At 45.5% G+C, this 27,916-nt stretch overlaps 1 protein-coding gene across 2 annotated transcripts in view; it reads right to left on the bottom strand.

Annotated features, from left to right (window-relative positions):
* The window catches only part of pitpnm3 (PITPNM family member 3), a 93,136-nt gene that overhangs the window by 26,056 nt on the left and 39,164 nt on the right, over positions 1–27,916 (bottom strand). For both annotated transcript variants that reach the window (XM_042063912.1, XM_042063913.1), the window contains 5 exons: positions 21,170–21,240; positions 20,513–20,730; positions 3,867–4,056; positions 2,808–2,930; positions 1,148–1,332 (listed from right to left, as the gene is read on the bottom strand). In XM_042063912.1, coding sequence (XP_041919846.1) covers positions 1,148–1,332; positions 2,808–2,930; positions 3,867–4,056; positions 20,513–20,730; positions 21,170–21,240 — 787 coding nt within the window. The remainder of the gene's footprint in view (positions 1–1,147; positions 1,333–2,807; positions 2,931–3,866; positions 4,057–20,512; positions 20,731–21,169; positions 21,241–27,916) is intronic.

Here is a 27,916-nt window from a genome sequence, read left to right as displayed (position 1 = left end):
ACAACAAAATCCGATTGGTTGGAACATTTTTTCCCCATGCATATGAACGCACCATAGGTTTCCTTTATGTCTAGCAGCCTATGCCGATTGCTGTGTGCATGTGATTGACATATGTGCAGGGTAGAAATTTGACTGAAATTGTATTAAATCAGGTTGTTTTAACTATTATTAGACTGCAAGATGGGGGTTTGTCCACTACATTTAAGTTCCCTGTTATAGACTAACTTGCCATATTAAAAATTCCCAGTTTATTCCCATTAATTCCTGTTTATTCCTGTTAATTCCCATATATTCCTATTAATTCCCATGGAAAGTTTCCAACTTTGAAAATTCCCGGAATTTTGCAACCCTAGAGAGGAATCACCAAAGGCCTTGACTCAGACTAAAAGCATCCATTGCTTCCTCTCTCACTCTGCTTAGGGGATTTGCAAGATAGCAATCAGTGCATCACACATACATTTGGGAGGCTAATAGGCATCGCACGCATTCTTTTATGTCATGAATTCACAAAATGTTAAATGTCAATTTTAGAGTAACATACTAGTAAAAGCATACTACCTATTACCCATATGAAAATGACCCACTAGATTACTAAATACTACACATCAGTGTTTCCCATACATTGACTAATTTGTGGCGGCAGACCACAATATCAAAACTGACCACCACACAATGATTTTCCATGCTATACTATTGAGATGGGATGAAGTCTTGTAAAATAGAATACTGTTAGAACACTGTTGGGTTGTCGAGGTTAGCACACTATAACGTTACCGCTACTTGTCAATATCGACTTCTCGTGGAAGGCAAGCATTTATTTCATTGACTCCGACAAAGAACCCCCCCACCCCCTCACCTACCACCACAAATAGAATGCAATTCTGTGGGAAACACTGCACATGTTGAGACGGGAAATCCAGCTACGTCTTCTACTGTATGTTGCAGTGTATTGATTCAATTATATTTGATGCTATAACTTACAACAATTTGCTCATCATACAAACACATGGGGAAATGGCCATTAATACATGCTTTACACTCATTTTAATAAGTTAATATAAGAACTTTAAAATAACATTTTAAGAATATAAATTGTGATATAAGTATCGTGGCTGTATGTACAGTTAACGTGTGCGATGTCCAGCACCTGTTGAGGAAAGTGGCATGTTGTCCAGAGGAAGCGTCGTCGAAGGAGTCGCTCTGCTTACGGCTGAGAGGCTGCCTGCGGCGTCCGAGCTCGTCTATGGGGGCTGAGATGTCGATGTTGCTTTTACTGAGGCGCTTACTGCCGCTCAGGCCAGGGCCGGCCTCATCCAACAGGCCCGGGTTATCCTGCGTGGGAGGGGGAGAGAGAGAGAGAGAGAGAGAGAGAGAGAGAGAGAGAGGAAGAGCGTGGGACATTGCACTTTCATGCACTTAAACAAGCACTGAGATTACATAAATGTGCAAATAGGCAAATGACTCAAACTCACTCTGGTCAGGAGTGAGTAAGTACTGTGTGGGTCGAAGGATCAAGATGTGTTTGCATTTATTTGTCTGTTTGTGTGAGTGTTTGTTTGTGTGCTTGTTTAAATATCAGCTTCACCCTAAGTGGTTTACAGTTGCTGCTCTGCACCTGTCTGCTCCTGTGGGGAGAGGGTTTACTGTGATCACAGGGGCTCTTTCTGTCCTGATAAAGAGATGGAGAGAGAGAAAGAGAGAGAGAGAGAGAGTGAGCGAGAGAGAAAGGGAGAGTAGAAAAAAGAAATGGTGAGTGAAAAAGGGTAGAGGAGAAAGATAGTGAGTGAATGAATGAGTAAGCGAGAGAGAGGAAATTAAATGAAAGGAATAAGGAATAGAGAGACAGTGAATGAGAGAGAGGGAATAAAAAGCAGAGGGTGAGAGAAAAATGCCCAAAAGAAGGAGAGTGGCTCCGTCCCTTATGCGATGGCCTGAGACCAGCTTCAACAATGAGGGGGGTGGAGGCAGTTGTTCTCCCAGGGGTGGGGGGGACAAACACACTGACAGATCTGGGACAGAGCTGGGGCTGGTGTTGGGAGTTTGAGGCTGGGCTGGACTGTGAGGGAGGGAGGCGCTGTGAATGGAGGTCAAAAGTACAGAGAATTGAGTTAAGTGGATTAGATTTTTTTTCTGTGGAGTGCTGTGGAACATATCCGGGAAGACAACGAAACCCCATGCAGCGCTCGCCCAGAGACACATGGAGGGAATCGAGTGCTTAGAAATGACAAAAAGTCTCTGTGATTGCGTAGCACTGTGTGTGCCGTATAGTTCCCTCTCGGCCCTGAGGCTTGCTGCTGCTCTGTGTATGTGCTTTGTGGGTGTGTATTTGTTTGTGTGTAGGCTAATGTATGCATACATCTCCTCTTCAGGCGTTTAGATGTCTGATTATGCATGCATCTCATACAAGTGCTTTTTGAGTGTACAGTATAGCACGCTTGAGTGTGATTGTGTGTTTATGCTGCACATGTGTGTACTGTATGCATACAGTACTCTTTAAGGCTCTGAGTTCTGTAATAAAGTGTACTTGTTTGCGTGCATGTGTGCCTCTGTGTGTGTGTGTGTGTGTGTGTGTGTGTGTGTGTGTGTGTGTATTTGTCTGCGTCTGTCAGTGTGCATGTGTATGCTTGTGTCTTTTTGTCTACGTCTGTCAGTGTGTGTGTGTGTGTGTGTGTGTGTGTGTGTGTGTGTGTTTGTGTGTATACATATTTGTCTGCATTGGTCAGTGTGCATGTGTATGCATATGTGTGTGTGTGTGTGTGTGTGTGTTTGTGTCTATTTGCCTGTGTCTGTGTGTGTGTGTGCCATACCTTGAGGCTCTCGGTGCTGTTGTTCTTGCTGCTGCCGCAGGGGCTGGCCGGGCGCTGGCTGTTGCTGAAGCACAAGGCGTCGAAGCACAGCACGCCCCCCACACAGTCGCCCAACAAACACACCTGGCCCAGGAGACCCACCCAACAACAGCCCTGATTTAGCTCCTACTCAATCAATGCTCAATCAACAGCACAGCGAAACGAGCAGGCAGCTGAGTCTTAGCCACTGCTAAATCCGCCGCTCGATCCCACTGTCAATAACAAACAGTTAATTGGGACTTAAAACGACAACAAAAGCATTGCAGTTGCTTAGGCTGAGGGTTTTACAGTGTTTGATGTGGCTGATGGTGTGTATACAGGCTCAACACACATCTCCCAAACCACAAAGCCCATGCTGGGTTTAGTAGTGGCGACCGCTAATGCTAGCTCTAACAATGCGGCCTTGGACGTAAAATAGCCTTTTCCTTAGGGTCGGCTGCCTGGAGCTGATTAAATCACCAGTTCCTTAACACAATGGCATGTAATTCCCAGTCTCCGGTATTAGTGGGTACTTTTCGGACATGACTGTAAATCTGCTGTTTCCTCCACAGACTCACAAAGCAAGCAAGAGAGAGAGAGAGAGAGAGAGAGAGAGAGAGAAAGAGAGAGTGACAGACAGAGGGAGAAAGAGAGAGACAGAGAGTCGGTACAGAAAGAGCGGATTAAGACTCCCTACAGACACATAAATGCACACAGACACACAGACACACACACAGCGACACACTCACAGACACACACACACACACACACACACACACACACACACACACAACTAATGCCAAGGCCACTTCCTCCTGAAATCATTTGCTCCTATTAAAGAGATGAAAATATACTGTAGCATGTGGGACTGAAGACCTCTACAGAGTTTGGGATGACTCATAGAAGATGACTCAGCCCAGCCCTGTCAGAGCCTGAGGGTGAACCAGGTGCCTTTTCTAACTCACTTTTCTTCTGTTACGCTTCACTTTCTATTGAGAGAGATGACAGGTGGGAGGGGAGGGGGGTGTGGGGGTGCTGCACCTGGCCAGTGAAGCCTTGGCCATCCGGGGACTGCAGGAAGCTGTGGTAGACCTGGTTGGCGCGGGCAATGACGGTGGCCACGGCGTCCTGGTAGTGTGGGGCGGCGATGGCGAGGAGAGGCAGCGCGGCCAGAGGGAGGTGGTCAACACTGCTGGACACACAGCTCTCATCATAGCTGTACGGGTTCAAGCTGAGGGGGGCAGAGATGGAGACAGAGGGGGAAAAGAGATAAACACAAAGACATTATCAGTTACAATTTAATGATTGATAGTATTTTAAATGGCTATAAACAGGACAGGAAAAAAACCTGGCTCGAGTTGCTGCAGCCAACAGTTAGAGGTTCCAGGCAGCTACGGTGCTACACTCTGGGGGCATATTCATGAGTCCCTATGTGCATGCCCCCCCAGAGTGTAGCGCTGTAGCTGCCTGGCTACTTTAGCTGTTGGCTGCAGCAACTCAATCTAGATAAAAACGATTGTTTTCGTTTTTTTTCATATCAACAGTACTCGTGACCTCAAGAAACGGAGATATAAGTTCTGGAATCAATTATTCAGTTATCAAACTAACTGTTAACTCTGTTGAGCAGCACATTGGTATTATGTGCAGCAAGTAGGCAAAATATAACATTTTGTTAGAATAAACTCCACTCTTTAGTTACTCCACTACTTCTTTAGTGACCAGAACCTGCTACTGTTACAGATTCAGATTTAAATACCAAAAAATGTTGTGTCCAGTGATGGCAGTAACGAGTTACCTAGTAACGCGTAAGTCTATTTTAACCACTTTTTTAAAGTAACTCGGTAACGAGTAATCTAACGCGCTACTATTTACAAACCAGTAATCAGATTAAAGTTACTTATCTAAGTTACTGTGTGTTACTATTTTTGTCATTTTCCTTAGTAAAAAGATATATTCTTTGCTTTCTTCTTGTCTTGGGGATTAATGTCATGTAGGCTATGCTCACGTTTTCAGCATGAGGACAATTCACGTGTAAAACCAAACAATGGAGGGAGAGAGAGAGAGAGAGATGCACATTTCATCAGTCATTACTTTGAGTTTGTCAGCTAAACATGACAACATTAAGGTACATTGCACATTCTGTACTGGCGACAAAGTGCTGTCTAGCTAGACGTCCCAAGTCTCCCAAAGTTTTGGGAGTCTCCCACATATAGATAGCGGCTTCCTGACGCCCGCAAATTACATAAAATCTCCCGGAACCTAGAGCGAACAAGAGCACGCAAGCCAGACCGGACTTCAAATCATATGTGCATATGAGTTTAACGCGCACACAACGGAGAGGGAGAGAGAGTGGAGTGGTGCGTTTGTGCCTGAAGCGCATCCAAGACAGAGAGCATCCTGGTCTGTTTTGCTAAATCAACCAATCAGTTTTCAGTTTAAGTGTGCTTATATCTCTTTTCTCCCAAACTTAATTAATCAGTTCAGTCAGTGTATCTAGGAACAGGAGTGTCATGGCAGAGTCAGTGCCCCTCAAAAAGGAAGATTTAAGACCCATTTCACATCAGACTACACAAAAGTGTACCCAATTGTCTCATAAGATTAAAACATAATGATAGTCTTGCACACTGCACTGTTTGTAACAGCGACTTTAGCATTGCTCACAGCGGGTTCAATGATTGCAAAAGACTTGTTGAGGTGAGTTTAACAAGTGTAATTTCATTTGCATATTACTCAGGCCTCCAAGATGGCTAGTTGCCAAGGCTACATGAAAAAACAATCTACAAAAAAATCTACATATTTTACTATAACAATTTCTATCAATAGGCCTTCCTTATTTTGGTGTTGGTATTATTGAACAAACATCTGAATTTCAGTATCTAAGTAGGTTAGGTTGGGATGTCTGCTATACATGGCTGACATTACTGTTAAAATGCACTTCCAGTATAGTGAGTATTGGCAAAACCGGCTATCATTTTTATGTTGAGGCGGTGGGGGTGTTGTCGGCAGCTGCTGAAAGTAACTAATAAAGTAACTTGTAATCTAACTTAGTTACTTTTAAAATCAAGTAATCAGTAAAGTAACTAAGTTACTTTTTAAAGGAGTAATCAGTAATCAGTAATCAGATTACTTTTTCAAGGTAACTGTGGCAACACTGGTTGTGTCCCAGTGCTGAACACCAAGTACCAATATTGGTACCGATATCAATTTAAATGTGAATAAAAAATATATTAGTAATTTTCACCATGCATTTTTAGTACATTAAAGATACATTCTGTGGACGCATAATAATACCACTTGGGTGCAACACCAGAGCCAATTATCCTCCATACAGTGTGTGAGATGGGTAGCTGAAGAGGGTTACACTGGGTAATTATATGCCATAATTAAAATGGGCCTGCTGGCAGACAGACCTGCCGCCCGGGCACTTGGCCAAGAACTTCAAAACAGGAGACATATTTCATTTCGACATCAATAAAGTGCCTGGGCAAACAGACCCATGAATCAGCTCATCTCGGTGGCCGTCACGGCAACTTTTTGCCTCCTCTGCGGATGAGGCAGATTGGCTCGGCTTGGCTTGGCTTGGCAGGCAGTGCTGAGCTGAGCGGTGCTGCGTTGTGTTGTTTTGTTTTGTGTTGTGCGCTGGCAGCGGGCCCCAGGGCTCTGTCGCCTGTTTTTAGCCCCCGCTCGCTGGCACCGGTCCCCCCTGCAGCAGCCACCAGCAGAGCTGGGGATCTGGTTGAGCCAGTCGGCCAGCTACGTGGCCCGCCGCAGGGAGACGGCTCTCTCATCCCCTCAGGGGAGGTATGGGAAGGATGATAAGCTATGTGGCATGGGTCAAAAGGATCATGATGGCAATGATGTAGAGAGAGTTTGTGCGTGTGCATGAGAGTGTGTGTGCATGTGCGTGAGTGTGTGCATACATGTGTGGTGTGGTGTGGTGTGTGTGTGTGTGTGTGTGTGTGTGTGTGTGTGTGTGTGTGTGAGAGAGAGAGTGAGGGAGAAGTGAGCAACAGAGTGTGCAAGAAAAGCAGCAGCAGTCCCAATCTCTGTCTGAATGGTTGGTTGGCATGGTAGTGAGGAGAGATGGATGAAGTGTGTGTGTGACGGAGAGAGACAGAAGGTGTTCACATGGATGAGCACGTCAGTAAGAGTGTCTGTGTCTCTGTGTGTGAGAGTGTGACAGAGATAGAGAGAGAGAGAGAGAGAGAGAGTGAGAGAGAGAGAAATAGATAGACATTTGTGTATTCGCATCTGTGTGTGTGCGCACGCAAGTAGAAGTAATGAGTGTGTGTTTGTGTGTGTGTGTGTGTGTGTGTGTGTGTGTGTGTGTGTGTGTGTGTGTGTGTGTGTGAGGGGGGAGGAGGGGTGTTAGCTAAGTGAAGGATTGCCTGGCCCCAGTGCTGTCTCCTTGAACAGCTGTGCCAAGCCCTGCACCATCGATCAGCCACTCTGATTAGGGCACCTGGCCACGACTCACCCACACTAAAATACTGCCGCAGTCAAGGCCCGTCCCCACGCCCTGACACACCGCGAGGTCATGCGCCCAGGCCGGGGGGTGGGTGGGGGTCAGAGAGCACAACGCCCATAACTCAGTCTGCCAGGGAGACACACTCCCCCAGCAGTCGCCATGTAGGACAAACCTCCGCTGATGAGTGGGGATCAGGGAAGGCTGAGGCATCCCAGGTGAATTGCTGCTATGTCGCGCGTGAAGTCAAGCGTCGCCTTCCTTGCGCGTTTTTCTTTTTTTTGATATATGGCAGCCGAGGGGGACGTGCTTGAGACCGAGGAAGAGAGGAGAGAGGAATGACCCAAAAAGGAATGACCTATTTTGCAAGAAAGCAACAGAAGCCGGTGGTGTTACTCAGTCAGCGTGTGCCAGAGAAGCAAAGACGCCCTGCACCTCCTCCTTTTCCCTCCTTCTTGCCCTCCTCTTTGTCTGGGCTGCATCCATGGGCACAGATGGCGCGCCGAGCCCCTGGCAGAGAGGCGAATGGCACCGTGGCAGACGCGGTGCTGTAAGGGCGCGGCCCTGGGCAGAGTGAAGGGCAGCTCCTCGCTCCTCCTGTCCTGCTCGCCTGTCATGTTTACACCGTTACTCCACCCATCCCCAAGCCAACACCCCGCTATCCCTACATTCCCACCACACACACACACACACACAAAGAGACACAAGGAGACATACTGTACTGTACACACACAGAGGCACAAACAGAGACACACACGGAGACACACACAGAGACACACACACACACACAAGGAGACACACACACATGTAGACACATGGAGACACACGGAGACACACACACAAACATAAACAGACAGACACACACACACACACACACACACCACCATCACCCACCCCAACCCCTCCCGTGGCGAAACACAGGAGCATTACCATAACGAGTCTCGCCAACAAGGCCCCCTGCCCAATTAAGCAAACCTCACGACAGGAGCAGGTTCAAGGAGCACGCACGGGGCGGCCACACAACCCTGCCAGCGTGTGTTTGTTATTTACTCCTGCGGTCAGGGCTAATTGAGCCGGGGCACATGCAAACGAACACTGGCTGTTGAAAGCTGCGCTGATTTGCTGTCATGACATAGAATCGGATTTTACGGCGGGAAAAAGGAATGGCAGAGAAGTCATGCAAACAGAATGCACTGGAGAACTGAGACAAAATTTAAAAAGGAACCTGCAATTGCACTTGTTGTGCATCCAGCATGTCTGTGTTCAACTCCCATAAGACCGGTAGGACTGCAAATGGCACTCTCCACTCGGCAAAAACACTGTCGCAAAGCAGCAAGAACTTACTGTGCCTGATTTGACCATCCAGTCTTTGCTTTTTCGTAGTAAATCACTATGTGGACCAAGTCCCATCCTGATACTCTTACGTTCCACAGCAGCCATCAAAATAACTCATCTTCAATTATCCACAGTCTCATTCATACAATTCCATTTCCGACACATAAGGTTGTTTCACATCATTTAGCTTGATGCACTTGGCACGGAAGAAGCCGTATTACCTAGTAATGGAGAGGAACAGCGGCATATCATGGGCTATTTTTAGAGCTGTCTTTTCTCCTCATTAAGGGAGGCTGTGGCTGACAGCACCAAATAAAGAGGCCACGCAGCTAATGAGGCGGCCCAGACAGCTGCAGTGCACCTCAGTCAGCAGCCACACAATGTTAGCGCAAAACCGGGACGCCGCCGGGACACACACACACACATACACACACGCAGACACTGCCACCCATCTAAGAAACATAGCCAGCGCAGCAAGTGTTTACCTTTGCTTCGACACAAAACTGCACATTTTCACCATACGTCTTCCCGTCTTGGCCGTGTTGCTGCGTGGGTGAGTCACCCATGAGCGGACTGGCCATCTGGCATACCGGGCATTTTCCCGGTGGGCCGACGCACCTTTTGGGCCGATAGAATAGGCTATATATACAAAGGAAGGACAATCAGCTGCCCACTGGTTACATTTCCATATGTCGACTGATCCAATAACAGCTCACGTCAGGCCCACCCCTCGCATTTTGGCCCAGAGCCAGGATTTTGTGAGCCATCAGTAGTTAATCGAAGTTGCCTACACGAAATTGCGGCGGATGCCGGTAGTGATAATTGTGCAAAAGTAACACCAATGTAGAAGCTTCAAAAATACAATATTGCAAGTAGGCTAGCATATGTCAGCAACATGTTGAAGTTCGTTGAGTTTGAACGAGGATGTAAGCAAGCATACAGAGGGACAGTGAGCAGGTGGTGGAGCCTTGCGGCTACATGATAAGAACTCAGTGGTGGAGCAGGTAGGCTATGTGTGACATGCCATGCTGACGATGATGATTATGATTACTTATTAATTGCGATAATGTAATGATGTGGTTATGATAACGTAAGGCCGTGCTGTGTTTATACCCTGCTGGCATTTCAACATTGATTTAACGCTGAATAAACGTTATAAACGTTTTAAAAAAAACGTTATAAAGGGTGAATCAACGTTGAATTATGTGTTGGATTTGCAAATTGCATCAACGTTGATATCGCAACATTATTTCAACATCCGCCATTTCAACATTGGTGCTGATTTCCTTGATTTCTTATTTTACAACCATTTGTCAACATTTTACAATTAGCATTAAAACAGTGTTTCAACATTGACACAACAACTGACATTATTTCACCTATAATTCAACATTGATTTTCTTGACCCTTTTACAACCATTCAGCATTAAACATTGTTTCAACATTGTTTCAACATTGACGCAACAACTGACGTTATTTCCCCTATATTTCAACGTTGAAGGTCGGTCGTGTGCCGGCTGGGTAATAACAAACAGCGTAACTTAAATGTTCTAAATGAATGATTTGCAACCCCGGACAGCAAAAGAGTGTCAAATCGATGTTAATTGTTGGTCAGATTGATCAGTTTCCGTCAGACGCCCAAAATGCAACATCGATGGCATGAGTGGTGGTTGGTCTCTCAAAGTAGAGCGTCGAAAGTGTTCTATCTTGGAAGGGTTAATTACAGTGTTGTAATGTAACGGAGTACAAATACTTCGTTACTGTACTTAAGTAGAAATTTCACGTATCTGTACTTTACTTCGCTATTTAAATTTATGTAAACTTCCACTTTTACTCCACTACATTTCCTAGATAAAATGTATACTTTTACTCCGTTATATTTCCACTAAGCATCTTCGTTACTTGTTACTAAAACATACAATTAGAAAAAATGTGTGCGACTGCAATAAGGGAGGTTTGGCGAATCACTGAACCTAGATTGCATTACGCACGCTCCGCACGCTGCGCGCTCTATTTCAGCTCTTGTTTGTTGCTAAAGGAGGAGCACGCACAGCTGAAACCGCCATGGAAGCATGAGCACCTATAGGTTTTAGTAGGTATAGTATACTGGAGGACCTCCCGTTATCATAGACGACCACCCCGACGATAGTGGTGAACTCGGTGAACAGGGTAGTGGTGAATATAACGTCATACACCCGTGGCCGTATTTGCAAGAAATGTTTCTTTTCATTGGCTACCTGCCCTAGCGGCCTGTGAAAGGCTATTTATCCATAGCATCGCAGGAGTTGTCTTCAGTCCAAGAAGAGTAAGACTGAATCAGGCCCGGGGTGGGTAATCGGCAGAATTCCCGGTGGGCCGCTTCACTTTTGGCCCGGTCGAGGAAACAAATATTGACATTTGTCACGTTAGTATATCTTTTCTTAAAGTAGGACACGTTCCGCATTCTGTGCATGACACCAATGCAATGCCTCTGCATGGGTTGTAGCCTACGTGAGGGAATTCTCCCCTCCCAAAAAGAGTTGGTTGGGTCCATATAGCCCGTCTTTTCCAAAAAGTTTTCTCAGATATGGATAGCCAAGCCGGCCCTACAGTAGACACAAGCGTCAGGAAGGATGGAGGGTAGAAAGAGACCAGGAGAGACTGAGCAGCAGATCAACCAGTCGACCACTGAAAATGATGAGCCCGAAATTAGTGATGAGGAGGCCATGACTACAGGGACAAGTAGAGAGGATAAATTAAAGTTATTTAATGTAAGAGCAATTACTGTACCCTACATGATAAACCTATATGCCTTGTTTGCTCAGAAGAGGGTGTAGTAAAGGAGTAGGCTAAATCAGTGTTTCTCAAACTTTTTCAGACGAAGGACCACTTAACCAATAAAAAATAAACGCACGGACCACCTAGGATAAAAAAAAAAGATAAGACCTACTTCAACAGTATATTAGCCCACACTATAGGCCTACTCACTGAACCACTTTGCTTATTGTGTCAGAGGATTCATATAAGTTAAACTGGCATATCTTACATAGACAGTGTTGCAGAACTGTTTGGATATACAGTACATACAAGTTGGTTCAATATTGCAAACAACTCATCTATATTATATTTTACCACGTCTGCTCGCGGACCACTTGGGATAGCTTGCGGACCACCAGTGGTCCCCGGACCACACTTTGAGAAACACTGGGCTAAATCACCAAACAACAATATAGCCTACCCATGCAAAAAACATGTACTGTAGCCTAAACATTAGTTCAATATGCCTCTTTGTGGAAGCATGGGATAGGCTACATTTCAAAGGCTTTCTTTCTTTCTGTTTTGGTAACTTGTGGAATAGTGGAATATTTTTTGTTAACTTCTCAGTTGAAGTAAATTATTATATAACCTTTACACAATTGTTGAACCATGGTACTAATAAAAACTACAGGATAGTAAGAGCTGAAATGTTGCTTAATTTATCCAATTTCCACCACTATGGTCGGTCTTGGGCCTGAAACTCCCGGGCACTGAATTCTGGCAACTTTGAAAACCAGCTTCTTTTGAAGATGAACAGACACCTTTTCAGTTTCAACTAATGACTGGCATATTAGTAGCTGCTGGACATAGGTGGCCTGTGTGTGTGTGTGTGTGTGAGTGACGGTGACCTGGGGAGTAAGCCCTAGAAATGCTCATGCCACATGACCAAAATGTTCTCCCTACAAGCAGGTCATTTTTTTGTGAAAGAAATAAGTTATTTATTTTTCATTTCAGAGAATTGTGCCTAAAAAGTCCTAGAAAAGAAAGTGATTTGATTTGATGAGTGAGATTAAGAAGATATGGGAACCCTGAATATGCTTTATGCTTTACTATAAGAAAGACAAAATAAAGTTTACAATAAAAGTTCAAAATAAAACCGCTTGCTTTTTACTTTTACTTCAAATACTTAAGTACATTAAATATCAGAAAATTACTTTTGATACTTAAGTACAGTATATATCAGATACTTTAAGTTCTACCAAAGTCTTTTTCTAGTACGATACTTGTACTTTACTCAAGTATTGCTTTCTAGTACTTTATACAACACTGGTTAATTATCATGGTAAAGATTGCCTAAAACAAAGTCCTTTTAGGCAAGTCCCTCCACTCGGCGGCCATATGACAACGCTTTGGGCACTCGTCGGGCATCCATTTCGGCAGAAATGCGCGTGCGCAAGGCTTCACGACACCAATCTTGCTCCAGCGGCGAGATCACAACACATGATTGGCACGATGTCTTCACAACACACCATATGATTGTCTCAATGTATTCACATCACACCACATGATTGGCTCAATGTATTCACATGTCGACGTTTTGCCGAGGAAGGGGTTGGATATGTGTAGACCATGGGTTCCCAAAGTGGGGGTCGGGACAAATTAAAATCTGTCTTTAAAGTGCAGTCAAGTGACAGCTCCCCCCCCCCAAATTTATTTGATTTATGGAAATCATTTCGCAACCCACCCCTCGGCGTCCCGCGACCCCCCGGGGGGTCCCGACCCCCACTTTGGGAACCCATGACCTATACGATAGGCTACTGGAAGACATTAAAGATAATTAGTTAATGTAGCTATAATGTTCCAAAATGTACCAGCAATGTAGTATAGCCTACAGGAATAAAATATTTCCAGCAACAGCCCTATTTATTTTGTGTTGTTTCAGTTGTCCTACAGTGATTAACGTCTACTACAATCTAGGTAATTTAGCTCTTTACACATAGGCAAATTCAGTAACTGTTTGGTGATGCTGTCAGTTGAGCATTGTATAGTTTATATGTAGCCTATTGAATAGGGCTGGGACAACGCGTCGACGTAATCGATGACGTCGACGCAAAAAATACGTCGACGCAAAATATGCGCGTCGATTCGTCAGACCCAAAACAACCGCCAGAGTGTAGTAGCAACGCGAGTGGGTAAATAGCAAGCATATAACGCGTGCCGCCAAATATTTTTAATTTTACACCTTCAGTGTTTCCCATACGTTGACTAATCTCTGGAGGGGTACCACGAAATCAAAACGACCGTCACACATTGATGTTCTATGTTGTACTATTTAAATTAAAGATGAGATAAAATCCTTTCATTGAGCTGCGTGTTTTATGCACACAGCCTTTCCTTGCCCCGTCCAAGGGCGCGGGAAGGGGGGTGCTGCAGCACCCCCTGCTGGCAGGAGATAGATTTTTAAAATTTGTTATATATTTTTTTTAATAATTACTAATTCGCTGTCTGTCATTATTTATATTTGTGTATGTGAAATGATGAGTCAAATAGCAAAAAGGGTTATGGATTGGTTGGAATATAGGCTACTAAAAATTAACAGTTATAGAGATCAACGTGAACGTGAGTCAGTTACTGCAAGAACCGCGTGGTCTAATTTGTAAACGGGCTCTGGTGATGGCGATCAAGTGTGTAGGCCTACGATTGATATAGGCCTACATATTCTATGCGATTTACACGTTCAAAAAAGCATGGATAAGCTGAAAGAAACTTGAATTGTGTTGTACAGTTTTGCCAAATTAATAAATTATAGCTAGTGAAATCATTTCACTAGTCGCAGATAGAAATTATTAGGACACATTCTTGCTGTGGAGACGACACACTTTAGGCTATTCAGGAATTATTTGCGAGATCATTGCAGCCTGATTATTAGCCTATATTTAAAGCCAAACATCTCTGGTGTGGTGTTGACGATCAGAAAAGTAATTTTCCTTATGTAACGGAGTAAAAAGAGTTGCTAGTTAAATTATATTAAAATTGATGCAATTACGCCATCTAGAGGCAGGTTGATTTAGTGTGACAGTGGGATTCGCGTTGCATTTACCCAGACTGGAGATTACGAGATACTGGGTAAGTCACGCAATTTGGGAGGTCTGGGATAAACAATGTTTTCTTGTAATTCTAAGTACATATGTCTCGTATTTTGTCATGTAATGTACTTATAATGATTTCAGTTAACTATTTTGAGTTCAGTTGATGATTTATGTGTCTTGTAAAGTCATGTTTAAGAGACTTGCAACGAAGCATATTTTCATGTGAACTAGCGTGCTAATTGTCACTTGCTTTACATGTTATTTAAATTGTTGTCCCGAGATCTATTTGCTGAACCCACAATTCCACACTGTCATACTTTGTTCCAGGTAACTATTCTTATGTTGTGTAAATGGTTTCATCGTCATGTTATTCTCATTGTGCAAGCTGCCTTATACATTAGCTTTATATGGATAAGCAGCTTGCGCTAGCTTAGCTATATTGTAGACCAGCGTGGTAGTTTGGAGATTAGCCACATGTGCTCGAGTGCTGCGTTTGTAATGATAAACATGTTCCTTATTTTGTTATTTCAATATAATGTAAAATGGATCAAGTAGTTTCACTATTGTAATGTTGAAATGTACTGTATGTATGTTGTGTAATTCAAGGCTTATATCAGATATTCTAAAACTTAGCTACTATACGATCACACACAGTTTTATTTTGTTTCATAGATATATCATTTACATTTGCAACTAGCACAAATATATTCAGGTATTTGTAGGCTATAGTTTTTACCCAGACTGGAGATTACGAGATACTGGATTGTTGTCCCGAGATCTATTTGCTGAACCCACAATTCCACACTGTCATACTTTGTTCCAGCAATAAAGAAACCTGATCCAAGTGGTTGTCCGTGGTGATGTGTAGAAGCAACAGTAGAATGGAGTAACCCGTCACACTTAGCTATACTGAAATAGGCTAATGATGTCAAGTGCGCTTCTGTGGGGTTAGGGTGGGTGCAGTGGAGTCGGAGTGCTGTCGCGGAACATTGGAATTTGTGGCTGCCCAGGACGTAGATAGATAGATATATAGATAGATAGATATACTTTATTGATCCCTAAAACTTCTCTCTATCACCCGCACACCGCACTAAAATGATGTATTTAGCAGTCAAAATCCAAAACATGTCCAGGAGGGGAGAAATCGTCGGACATCCATTATTTTTGTTATTCAGCACCCCTGGTCAAAAATAGGTTCCCGCGCGCCTGGCCCCGTCCGCTCTTTCTCATAACGAGCCCGCTGCCCCTCCTCTGCATGTGCATTTAACAAAATATTCATTCACGATTGTTGAAGGATTGTTGTTGCCACATAGAAACATTGCATAGAACATGGCTTGCTAAATTGCTATTAAATCCGCTTAGCATCGTGACCATGCTGCACAAATTTGTTCAAAACTGCTGCATTAAAGTTAACTCTGCTAAGGTCTTATCACAACATAGTACATTGAGGAGACTAAACTAAGTTATGCAATCAAGCAGTATCTCAAAGCTAACGTTAGAGTACTGTTTGGATGTCGAGTTTAGCATGCTTACTTACAGTTGCTTGTCAATTTCGTTACTCATGCAGGGCTTTATTGACTCTGACACTGAATGTTTGCAAAATCTCGATGTAAATGGAAAAGTGTTTTCCAAGACTTAAAAGTGATTGTCCCAAGGAGAAGTACGGAACGTTATTTGAACTAACTAGGCTATGTATGAATTGCATCCGCACACACCAGCAGCCTTTTAACTGTGTTGTTAGTGTTACAATTGCAAGGGTTTCCTCACGAACTCCTAAAGTGACAGGCACTCAGTTACTACTGAACTTTGTTGAATGCTACCTCTGACTAAGAATGCATTACTTTGCACTTGTATAGTCTTTTACTTTAAAAAAATTAAGAGCAAGAAACATATATTGCAATGTTAAGGAATTCATGTTTTTCCATTCAGATATGTAAATCAACATGCATAAATTGCTATTAGTCAAATAATGGGGAGATAATCGATAATCGAATCGAATCGGATTGAAAAAATGAATTGTTAGATTAATCGATGCATCGAAAAAATAATCGCTAAATTAATCGTTTAAAAAATAATCGTTTATCCCAGCCCTACTATTGAATAATTTGAAATGATACTTTGAATTTAAGCAGAAACTCTTCTATAATAATTGCTTGTATAGCCTAGGCTACTTGAATATGGAGATCATGTACTCCATGGCTACCTCTGATCAGACAGAGTGATAGCCAACGAGGCCTATCACTTTCAGTGCTCCATGACAGTTGAAAATATATGCATATTTAAGGGTAAGGCAAAGATTTTGTATTTAATTAGGTGTGCCCGACCGATTTGAGGGCCGCTTGGGCCAAATATGCCAGGGCCGATTTTTGATCCCAGTCCGCCCCTGAGTGATGCTGCAGCTGCCCGTAGGGCATGTGTAACACTTGTCAGAACTCAAAGAAGCACACGTGCTGGCGTGGTTGTGTTCAGAGCATTTTTTTATCTTTTCTTTTTCTGAGGCTGAATGACTCTTGAGAATTAAGCACACAGCACACAGCACAAGCGTGAAATGAAAGCAGAGAAGAGAAACACAAAGCCAGGCCCAGCTGTCTAGATGAGTTTCAGCAGGTAAGATATTGATCCGTGTTGCTCAACTCTGAATCATATTCCAGTAATGTCGAAAGAGCATTTCTCCTCAGCTGTATTCCCTCATAATTCTGTGAGCCAGGGGGGAGAGAGAGAGAGCGAGAACGAGAATGAGAGAGCAAGAGAGGCCTGTCATTATAATAGGAAGCGCTCAACCTATTAGGTCTGACAGACAAGTGATAAGGGCGCGGAATCAGATAAAGCCCTCCATTGCAGTCTCTCCAGGCCCACACAAGATGGGCCAACCTTGAGGACTCATCAATATCCTCCGCCTCCGCCGCCGCTCACCACTGGCCAGCCGACATTGCCCACACCGTCCAGACCAGCCCAGTGGTGATAAGTGAGGTTCCAGCTGAGGCTTAACTAATTGCCGCACGTGTGACTTGGTGGGTTTCACAGCGCAAACATTTTACCCCGGTCTAAATGAGGAGAGACGTACCAGGAGCTGAGGGAGGGACAGTGTGTGTGTGTTTGCGTTTGTGTTTGTGTGTGTGTGTGTAAGCAGGTCTTAATTAAGAGAGATGGGCAGTGGTGTGGAGTAGGGGGGCAGCAGTAATGAGAAACATTGTGTGTGCCCTTTGCTGCAGGTTAGACACCTCAGTGGCACGACCCCCCTGTGGAGACCTGCAGACTTTTTCACGTTCTCCCTTGTCAGGACTTGACGATTGAAAAGAGAGCTTACAATTTCTTGTGCTCTCTCTCTTTCTCTCTTGACTTGGAGCGATAATTCATTACTGCTTCTACTGTCACGTAAGAGATCACTGTGCCCCTGCTGTGCGACTGCGAGCGGATCGATCCGAAAACCTTTTCTGCCAGACTCGCTAATTGGATGTGCCGTGCGGTGCAGGCGAAAAAGCGCGGCTGCATTTGCTTTCATTCCCTTCCTCCACAGGTGCACGTCTGTGAGCCCCCCCGCCCCCCCACACAACACACACACACACACACACACACACACTTTACACCTTGCCTAACGCCACAGAGTCTTAACTTCCTGTGACACTTGGGAAAGAGGGAGAAGAGAAGAGAAACGCTGATGAGCTATTAACTTGGAGGACCGTGCAAAAAACGCATGAAAACACTTCCCCCCCCCGCGGGGGAGGGAGGGAGAGAGAGAGGGAGGAAGGGAGAGAGAGAGGAAGGGAGGGAAAGAGAGAGGGAGGAAGGGAGAGAGGGAGCATGAGGCTGCTTCAGTGCTGTGACCCATCTATAGGTGGGCCTGGTTACCGCGGTTGCTGGCTGTCTCGGTTAGCCTGCCCTGCGCTGCACTGCGTCGAACTCCTCAGCCCCATCGAGCCGACTCACCCCCCCCACGAGCCAACGGGCCACAGCAGGAGATTAAATTAGCCGCTCGGCCTTAGCGATCTTCTCCTCCCTCGCCACACTCGTTTAATGCGGCTGCTGCTGTTGCTGCCACCGCTGTTGCTGTTGTTGTTATTGTTGATACTGTTATGCAAATAAACAGCGCGGTGATGCCGTCCACCAGGCACTGAGTGTGCTTCAGAGGGCAGCTCTGTTTAAATTACACAGGCGCTGGAGAGTATTTACCGTGGCCTGATAATGCAGGCTTGTTTGAGTGTGTCCGAGTGTGTGCTTTCACCCAAGAGGATGTATTTGTCTGTGTGTGTGTGTGCGTCTCTGTGTGTGTGTGTGTGTGTGTGTGTGTGAGCTAGTTTCATTAGGAGTGTGTCAGAAGGAGCGAGAGGGAGGTCTTGTGTGTGTGTGTGTGTGTGCGTGTGCATGAGTTTTGGCTGTCAGAGAGCAGGAAATTGAGAGCGGTGGCAGTAACTCTGCCCTGCCGTGCTCCAAAAGCATGTTGTTCTTTTCAACATGTTACCATGGAGAGCTTCTACAGTACAAGGCAAACAGCTTGAAGCACCGCCTTTAGCTCTGCTTACCCTCCCAATTCCCTTTCCCTTCATTGGAATTACTATTTCTTACTTTATTTCTCTCCCTTATCCCCCCCCCCCCCCCCCCCCCCCCCCGTCTCATCTGCCCCCCCAGCCCATGCTTTCGAGCCAAAAGACCACAACATCCAATGGAATAAGCAAAGCACCCCAAAATCCCTTAATGACTCACCAGAACTATCTCAAAATAGTGCATATGTCTGGCCAGACCTTGCACACGCTCAGTCAAGCTCCGTTTTAATTAGCCGCATATTTTTTTGTGGAGCCCAGGCAGGCACCTGGGGCCTGGTGCAGGGATGAAAGCCTGAGCCGCCAGCTTTCTTTGCTGCCGCAAGGGGTCCGATGCGGCCCAGCGTCAAAGGAGCCCAAACCGGCTCCTCCGGCTCCTCTAAGCCCTCATTACCCGTGGTGATCAAAAGGAAACGTGCGCGCCGGTGTGAATCTGGGAGGTGCGAGGAGAGGAGGGCTCCCAAGGCTGATCCGTCACAGGTGTGTGTGTGTGTGTGTGTGTGTGTGTCTGCTGGCTCTCACATCAACCTGCCTTGGTAGCTTTACCGACAGGCCCATTGCTTAAAGATATCTGCTCCGCTGATTGGAACCCCCCCCCCCGCTTACCCCTCCCTGCATAACCTTGTCAAGATGCGACACCAGCACTGAGACGAGACGGCAGTTAGTTTGGTAAACACCTCACTCCGTCACTCTGTCTTTTCTGAGCCCCTGAGACACGCAGCAACAGCCAGGCAATTAATAGATTGCTTGTGAATCGATGCTCTTTTATGTCAGTCGGGGGGCTGTCTACGGAGGCCTGCGCGGTTTAAAAAGGACAGTTAAAAAGGCAGAATTGCAGCCATAAAGGTTATGAATTTCATATTCCGCTCCACACTTGATAGGACGGTAAATGTCAGTGGCATGCTAATTAGCGTAGCGGCGTCTTTTCCGCCGGCGTGTTTGTTCCCATTCCGAAATGCTGAGGGCGATGCGCTCCTCGGTTTAACCTTCATCAGCGCTGTCACTGCGCCATCTCCGCCCTGGCCAAGACATTTTGATTCCGGCGGGCAGATCTTAGCCGCCATCTGTGGCCCACTAATGGCCGACCCACTGATTAGCCTGACTGAGCGCGGTTGCCAAACAGATGCACAAGTTCCAACCAGCTCACCATGTGCTCCTGAATTCAACTCTACACACAGCAAGCTCCCGGTTTTATGGTGTTAAAAGTCATAAATCAGACCACCTTAAGGACAACATGGAACATGCGGTCAATGGCTGCTCAGAGCAATCACATCAATTGTGATCCAATCACATCAATCTGTCTAATCAACAAAAACTGCTTGGGTTACATTTTACCGGTACTTAAACCCTGTATTCATTAATTAAGCAATATGAACACATTTAAAACGTTTGTAACGTATTTGTAATGCATTGCATTAATTCCTAGATTTCTGGCATTATTTCTCTTCCTCTCTCTCTCTACCCCCCCCCACACACACACACACACACGCTGAACCTGCCATAAGTATTCCTTTCATCACTCACTTGGAGACGAGAGAGAAGGCTTTGGCGCACACGGCTGGGCAGGGCACCAGCTTGATGAGCACATGCTCCGCAGCTGCCTGGAAGTGGGCCCTGGACACCTTCTCCAGCACAGACGCCAGCGTGCTCACATCGCCTGCCTTGGTGCCTGGGTCACCGCCGGCCGTGTCAAGGATGTTTCCACCATGCACCAGCAAGATCAGAACCTCTGTCTTGCACTTCTTCAAGGTGTTGGAGGAGGGGAAAAGACAGGATGAAACAACAAAGAGCAATAGAGCTCAGCAAAAGGGCAGTACCAGGCTGGTAGTCAGCTACTGTAACAGCCCCTCCTCATTTTTGCTTCATTAAGCCCATATTTTAAATTCTAAATTCTAAATTCTTATCTATTGACAGCTACAGTGTAGTAATAAAGTAAAATTAAGAGCTGCTTATTAAGAGCAGTTTTGCATTGATCAATAATTAGAGTTGACAGGCTGTGAGTTTGCATACATGTATAAATGATTCACTATAAACAAAGAATATTTGGAAATAAATAAACATTTAACTGTAAAATATTTAAAACATTCAATCCAATGCATGCAGAGATACGCGTGGCATTCTGCTGCCACATGCATAGTTAAATGCTTGCCCATGGGAGTGCTGTAGTGTGGGCGAACATACCTCCATATCCTCCAGGCCATCAATGCTACTCTGAGGGTGACATCGCCGGCGGCCATGGCGGTACAGGCTCTCTGTGAAGCAGATGAGAGAGAGAGAGAGAGAGAGGGAACCACCATCAGTGGAGCCACTTCGAACAGATGCACAGATAACATCTCACACGGAATGATTATTAATGCAGCACAGCGAGCTCATCTTATGCTTGTGAATCTCTGCACTCTCCCCATCCAATTTCCTTTCATTACATTTCTTTTTACAATCTATATAAGACAAGACTCTAACAACCATTCTGTGGTTCAAGCCCAACTACTCGCTGAAGAGAAAGTCAATACCAGCTCAAAGACAAATACGGGAAAGGCATGGTGGTGCTGCAACATTTCCCACCCTCTTCCACCTTTAACTTGTTTTGAAGAGGAGGACAAGGAGAATAAAAAGAAGTGACAAAAGAAAGAGGAAGAAGAGAAAGAAGAACAAGGAGAGGAAGGAGGAGAGGAAGAATAAGGAGAGGAAGAAAAAAAGAAGGAAAGAAAGAACAAGTAGATGAAGAAGAGCAGGAGGGGAAAACACAGTAAATTAATAGGGCTGTTGGAAGAAGAACTGTTTTCTCCTCTACTTCAATCCATCACGGGCTCCGTAGTTGAAGGTATGCGTATGGGCCAGCCAGCTCAGGCTCCCAGCCAAAGCGATTAGCTCTCCAAGGAGTCATCCTGCCTGCCCTGTCACTCCAGCTATGGGCCTGGCACTCAGCCCCACCCTTCATATACTGCCTGTTTACCTTCCTCACCCCATCCACCCCACACACACACACACACACACACACACCTCCGCAGTGAGGCAGGCAGCCCGGGGGGAAGCCAGCCGACCCCCCTCCTCCACACATGCACGCCACTCTGATCATCCCTGCAACCACGGGCGTGTAGCAGTGCAGTCAAAGCAATCTATCTGCGCAAGCCTCAATGAGGGAACCAGTGGGAGTGAGAGAAAGGGAGAGATTGAGACATACAGGAAGGGCCGTGAGCGTTATGCATATGAATGTGTATGTTCATGTGAGGCTATGCTCCACCTCAGGAGCGAGTCAGGCGACGGGGGGTGGATGCAGAAGGGATGCCCGCCTCAGACTCGGATGGAGGAGCTGTTGGTGCTGGAGTGATGGGATTAAAAATTCTTGGCGTGAAAAAGCATCCGACTCTCTAGTCATGAATAACTGAATGGTAAGCGCATCCGTCTTTGCTCATTGCAGTCGAATGGAGCGCATGTACAAAAAGAAGCCCCCAGAGCACAGGGAGGGGTGTTCCAAATGCTTATTTAATTAAAAAGGCTGAATAGAGCCCATCTGAAAGAAGAGCTGGGAAAATTCACGTGGCTTATGGGTGGGTTACAAACATGGCACTCACTCTATTGATAAAGGACAAAAAGACACTTCTGTGACATTGTTTCAAAGGCGAACCCTTAAGGCCAATTTACACCAGAAGCGTTTTTGAAGCTTTTTTCAGTTGCCTGTCTGACATCTATCTATTGTTAGCAATAGAATTCCATCAAAATCAGATGTGTAGTCATTCACACCTGCAGAGCTTTTCGCACGTATTAGGGACGGCCACAGCGTATTTGAACACTTCACTTTAATTTTTAGAGCATATGTGAAGAGTACACATAGAGAAACACATGCGAACACATGAAAAACGCAAGATAGACACTAATCTTGAGCTAACAAAGACCATACAGAACATGTCGCACGTTGGCTGCTACAGGTATTCATGCCAATATGTACATTGTAAAAGCTACAGCCTGATAGAAGCCTGATAAATAAATATTTCCAATCATGTAGAATCAGTCACTAAGTCAGTGACTGGTTCTACATGTCAGTTTCAATACATTTTCAGTTAATTGATCAAACCTAGGTTTGAGGCTACAAAAAGCTTACAAAGGCTATTTTAAGCTACATAGGCTGCTTTAGTCTATAGACATTGTTTGAGTCTGTGGTGCTGCTTGAGTCTACAGAGGCTGTTCGAGGCTGACAGGCAAAGCTCACAGCGGGAGCTTCATTGGACCAGTGCAATCTAACAGAGCTGATTGCCTGGTGGCAAGACCAGTGTAATATGTGTTACAACAGGAGCTCACAAGTACACAGGAGCTCCCTTTATGTGGGAGGAGTGGCGCAAAGTCAACAAAGTCACTCTTCTGGCTCAGAGGAGAGGAAGTCACAAAGATGTCCGCCAGTGAGTTTGCCTACCCTTGGCGCGTGTATGTGTGTGTGTGTGTGTGTTTATTTCTCTGTTGAGTTCCTCTGATCTCATGTAGCACACTAGATGTGTTCACGGGGGTCTTGGTCTCCTGGCTCTCATTTCGAAACTGGTGGGTGGACGGGCGGCCAGCAAAGCTCACTGGGTTTCCACAAGTGTTCCTTCATCGTGAGTATGGGAGCCTCTGATAAGGTCCAGTTTATTTACGCTTGTGTGGGTTTTTAATTAACTTCCGATACATAAATCACCATAACTACTGAAGATCCTTGAGATTCAACAGCAGCTCCTGCTGCATTCATCTTTCGTTTGAAGGATTGTTTTTCATGCAAAGCCTGCGATGGAGGAAATGGAATGACAAAGTGGTTGTCAACAATTACGCAGGCGCCTGGGGAACATAAAAAACATAGCCTACTTAATGGTACAGAGAGCGAGTGGAAAAATGTCACAAAAATACACTTGTTACAACTGCAAAATTGCAAAACATAGTGGGCTGAGAACAATGTGACTGAGAAGTCAAGGTGGTGATACTGTATGGTGGATGCAAGCACATCCTTGGCATTGTTTAATCAGCATTTTAAACCGTTTTTGTGTTAACTGATAGAAATAGCTGTGATACAGGCTGCACAAATAAGATAAATGCAGGGTAAATAGGTTAGACGTTGGTGCAGCATAAGTTGATTGCTATGAGGGTAAATCATTTTGTTGTAATCTGTTACATAAAGCTTGTAAAACCTTCAGGCCTTCAAATGGCCTTGCAATCGGCTAGATATAGGCCTGGTGTCATCATGTAGCATCATTGAACAATGTGTTTTGTCTTTTAATAAGCCGTCAAATGCATTGTCCGCTGCTTACTTTATCGAAGTCGGGATGGTTCTCTGGAGAAACTGTCATCACTACCCCTCTGATCATCACACATCGCTGTCTCTCTTCAGCCTGGATCGCCGGATTACTACTACCAGCCTTCAGCTCCTAATGCCACTTCTGTCTCTGACTTAACGATGTATGTGATAACCGCATAAACTCTGGAGCCAAAAATATCACAACACATCAGCGTGACTGCAGGCTTTTCCTAACTCTGTAATCTGTAGCGTATCTGAGACACATATGCAGCCAGTAAGGTGTGCTCACAGGGAAAGGCTTTGACACACACACACACACAGACAGACAGACAGACAGACAGACACACACATGTCCGGATATACTTTATTCCAGACAGTCACATCTCTTTCATCCAGTGAACAAAAACCAAGCCATGTATTGTTAGGAGAGTGCTGGTAGTCTACTCCTTGGAGAGATCCCTAGTGTTTGAAAGCCCAGACAGAAGTCTCTTATTAATCTAGAAGATAAAGATTTAAAGACATAATGGACAGGGGGCCTGTTCACTGATGACATACTTCCTAGTGACAAATCATTAGTTATGAGGCTTTGATGTTGTAAATCTACATGATCTATCCCATCATGTCATTTGAAAGCGTATTATATCTTGGCAGGTTAACACACACATGCACGCTCACACACGCACGCATGCACGCACACACACGCACAAAACATGAAAACGATCTTGGAATGGCAAATCCACTTTACAGAACACAAGAACTAAACTCATGTTCAGAGCTTCATAATGTCAATGACTGCATTATTCTCGGGCACGCCATAACAAGTCAAGTCAAGTCAAGTCAAGTCGGCTTTTATTGTCAATTTCTTTACATGCACTGGTCATACAAAGAATTGAAATTTCGTTTCTTACTTTCCCATGCAGACATAGACATGCTTTAAATACAGACATAGACATACTATGGACATAGCCATAGACAATAAACATTAAATTAAAGTGCAAGACTGAAATATAGAACATGTATGTATCAAAATAGAAATATAGGACATATATATATAAAAAAAAAAAAATAGAGGTAGTTGTGTTGTATATTTCTATAGTCTTAACAGTTACATGAAGTTTAAACTTGTGCTTGTGTGACCTGTATATTTACATTGATATGCAGTATGCAGTAATTCAAGTATATCAGGCTTGATGTGAAGCAGCAACACGTTTGGCTGCGCAGTCACAGTGCAGTTCCACATGGCGGTGTTGGGGGGGGGGGGGGGGGGGGGGGGGGGGGGGGGGGTGGGGGGGGGGGGGGGTGGGGGTTGGTAGACAGGATCCTAGTTTCCTAGGTTCCTGGTTGGCTGGTGGGGTGGGGGGGGCTGTCAGTGATGGGAGAGTGGGTAGAGTGTTCAGCATCCTGATTGCTTGGTGGATGAAGCTACTTGCCAGTCTGGTGGTGCGGGAGCGGAGGCTCCTGTACCGCTTTCCAGAGGGCAGGAGGCTGAACAGTTCGTGTGCAGGGTGGGTTGTATCCTTGACAATCATTAGTGCTTTGCGGGTGAGGCGGGTGGTGTAAATGTCCTGCAGGGAGGGGAGTGGTGCTCCAATGATCCTCTTAGCTGTGTTAACAGTGCGCTGGAGGGTCTTCCTGTTCTGATCTGTGCAGCTTCCGCCCCACACTGTGATGCTGCTGGAGACGATGCTCTCGATGGTCCCTCTGTAGAATGTAGTCATGACAGGAGGCGTGGCACTTGCCTTCTTCAATTTGCGCAAGAAGTAGAGGCGCTGCTGGGCTTTCTTCGCCAGTGATGCTGTGTTGGTGGTCCAGGAGAGGTCGTCGCTGATGTGCACCCCCAGAAATTTTGTGCTGCTCACTCTCTCCACAGCATCTCCGTCGATGGACAGTGGTGGCAGTTGTTTGTGGCCTCTCTGAAAGTTGACAACAATTTCCTTGGTCTTGCTGACATTTAGCAGGAGGTTGTTGTCTTTGCACCATTTAGCCAGCAGGTCTACTTCTTCTCTGTAGTGAGCCTCATCGCCCTTAGTGATGAGGCCCACCAGTGTTGTGTCGTCCGCAAACTTCACCAGATGGTTGGAGCTGTGAGTGGTTGTACAGTCATGTGTTAGCAGTGTGAAGAGCAGGGGGCTGAGCACACACCCTTGAGGGGCCCCCGTGCTCAGGGTCAGAGTGCTTGAGGTGTTGTCCCCGACACGTACTGCTTGTGGTCTCTGCAACAGGAAATCCAGCAGCCAGTTGCAGAGGGAGGTACTGAATCCTAGCTTGTCCAGTTTGCTGATGAGTTGTTGTGGTATTATGGTATTGAATGCTGAACTGAAGTCTATGAACAGCATTCTCACATATGAGTCTTTATTGTCTAAGTGGGTGAGGGCTGGATGGAGGGCAGAGCAGATTGCATCCTCCGTGGATCGTTTGGCTCGGTATGCAAACTGGAAGGGGTCCAGGGTGGGGGGTAGGGTGGCTTTGATGTGTGACATGACTAGCCGTTCGAAGCACTTCATGATTATGGGCGTGAGTGCTACAGGACGGTAGTCATTGAAGCATGATGGTGATGATTTCTTTGGCACGGGTATGATGGTGGCAGTTTTGAAAAGTGATGGGATGACTGCTTGCTCCAGAGAGGTGTTGAAAATGTCTGTAAAAACATCCTTCAGCTCTTCTGCACAGTCCTTCAACACTCGTCCTGGTATGTTGTCTGGGCCTGCTGCTTTGCGTGGGTTAATGGTGGCTAGTGTCCTCTTCACGCTGGCAGAGGACAGGTACAGGGGTTGGTCGTGGGGGGGAGGTGGGGTTTTCTGTGGGTGAGTGTCATTTTGTGCTTCAAAACGGGCGAAAAAACTGTTCAGGTCATTTAGCAGAGAGGTGTTGTTCTCACAGCTCCGTGGCGCAGGCTTGTAGTCAGTGATGGCCTGTATGCCCTGCCATAGGCTCTGTGCATCTCTTCTGTCTTTGAAGTGTGTTGTTATTTTGTCTGTGTAATCCTTTTTTGCCTTCCTGATGCCCTGGGACAGGTTAGCCCTCGCTGTTCTTAGGCCAGCTACATCTCCAGCTCTGAAGGCTTTGTCTCTGGCCCTCAGCAGTCTGTGGACGTCTCCTGTCAGCCATGGCTTCTGGTTGGCCCGAGTGGTGATGTGTTTTATTTCTGTAACATCATCGATGCATTTGGTGATGTAGGAGGTCACAGTGTCTGTGTATTCCTCAATGTCAATGTGGTTGTTGTGGGTGGCAGCTGTTTTGAAGATATCCCAGTCTGTTGTTTCAAAGCAGTCCTGAAGTTGTGAGACGGCCCCCTCCGGCCACATTCTCACCTCCTTCAGAACCGGTTTGGTGACTTTTGCTCTTTGTCTGTATCGGGGCATTAGTAGGATGCTAATGTGGTCTGATTGCCCGATATGGGGGAGGGGTTTGGCTTTGTAGGCTTCTTTCTGTGGGGTGTAAACAAGGTCCAGGGTGTTTTGTCCTCTTGTTGGGAAGTTTACATGTTGGTGAAATTTTGGTAGTACAGTTTTGAGATTGGCGTGATTGAAGTCTCCAGCGATGATTGTGAAGGCATCCGGGTGTTCACTTTGTTGTTCACTGACGGCCCGATACAGCTCATTCAGTGCCATGCTCCTGTCACTGTTTTTGTTGCTGGGGGGGATGTACACCGCGACCAGCAGAATCGCGGT

The sequence above is a fragment of the Alosa sapidissima genome, chromosome 15, assembly GCF_018492685.1.
Source record: "Alosa sapidissima isolate fAloSap1 chromosome 15, fAloSap1.pri, whole genome shotgun sequence".
Lineage (NCBI taxonomy): Eukaryota > Metazoa > Chordata > Actinopteri > Clupeiformes > Clupeidae > Alosa > Alosa sapidissima.
The sequence above is the reverse complement of the archived record's forward strand: the minus strand, read 5'-3'. Positions and strand labels throughout refer to the sequence as shown.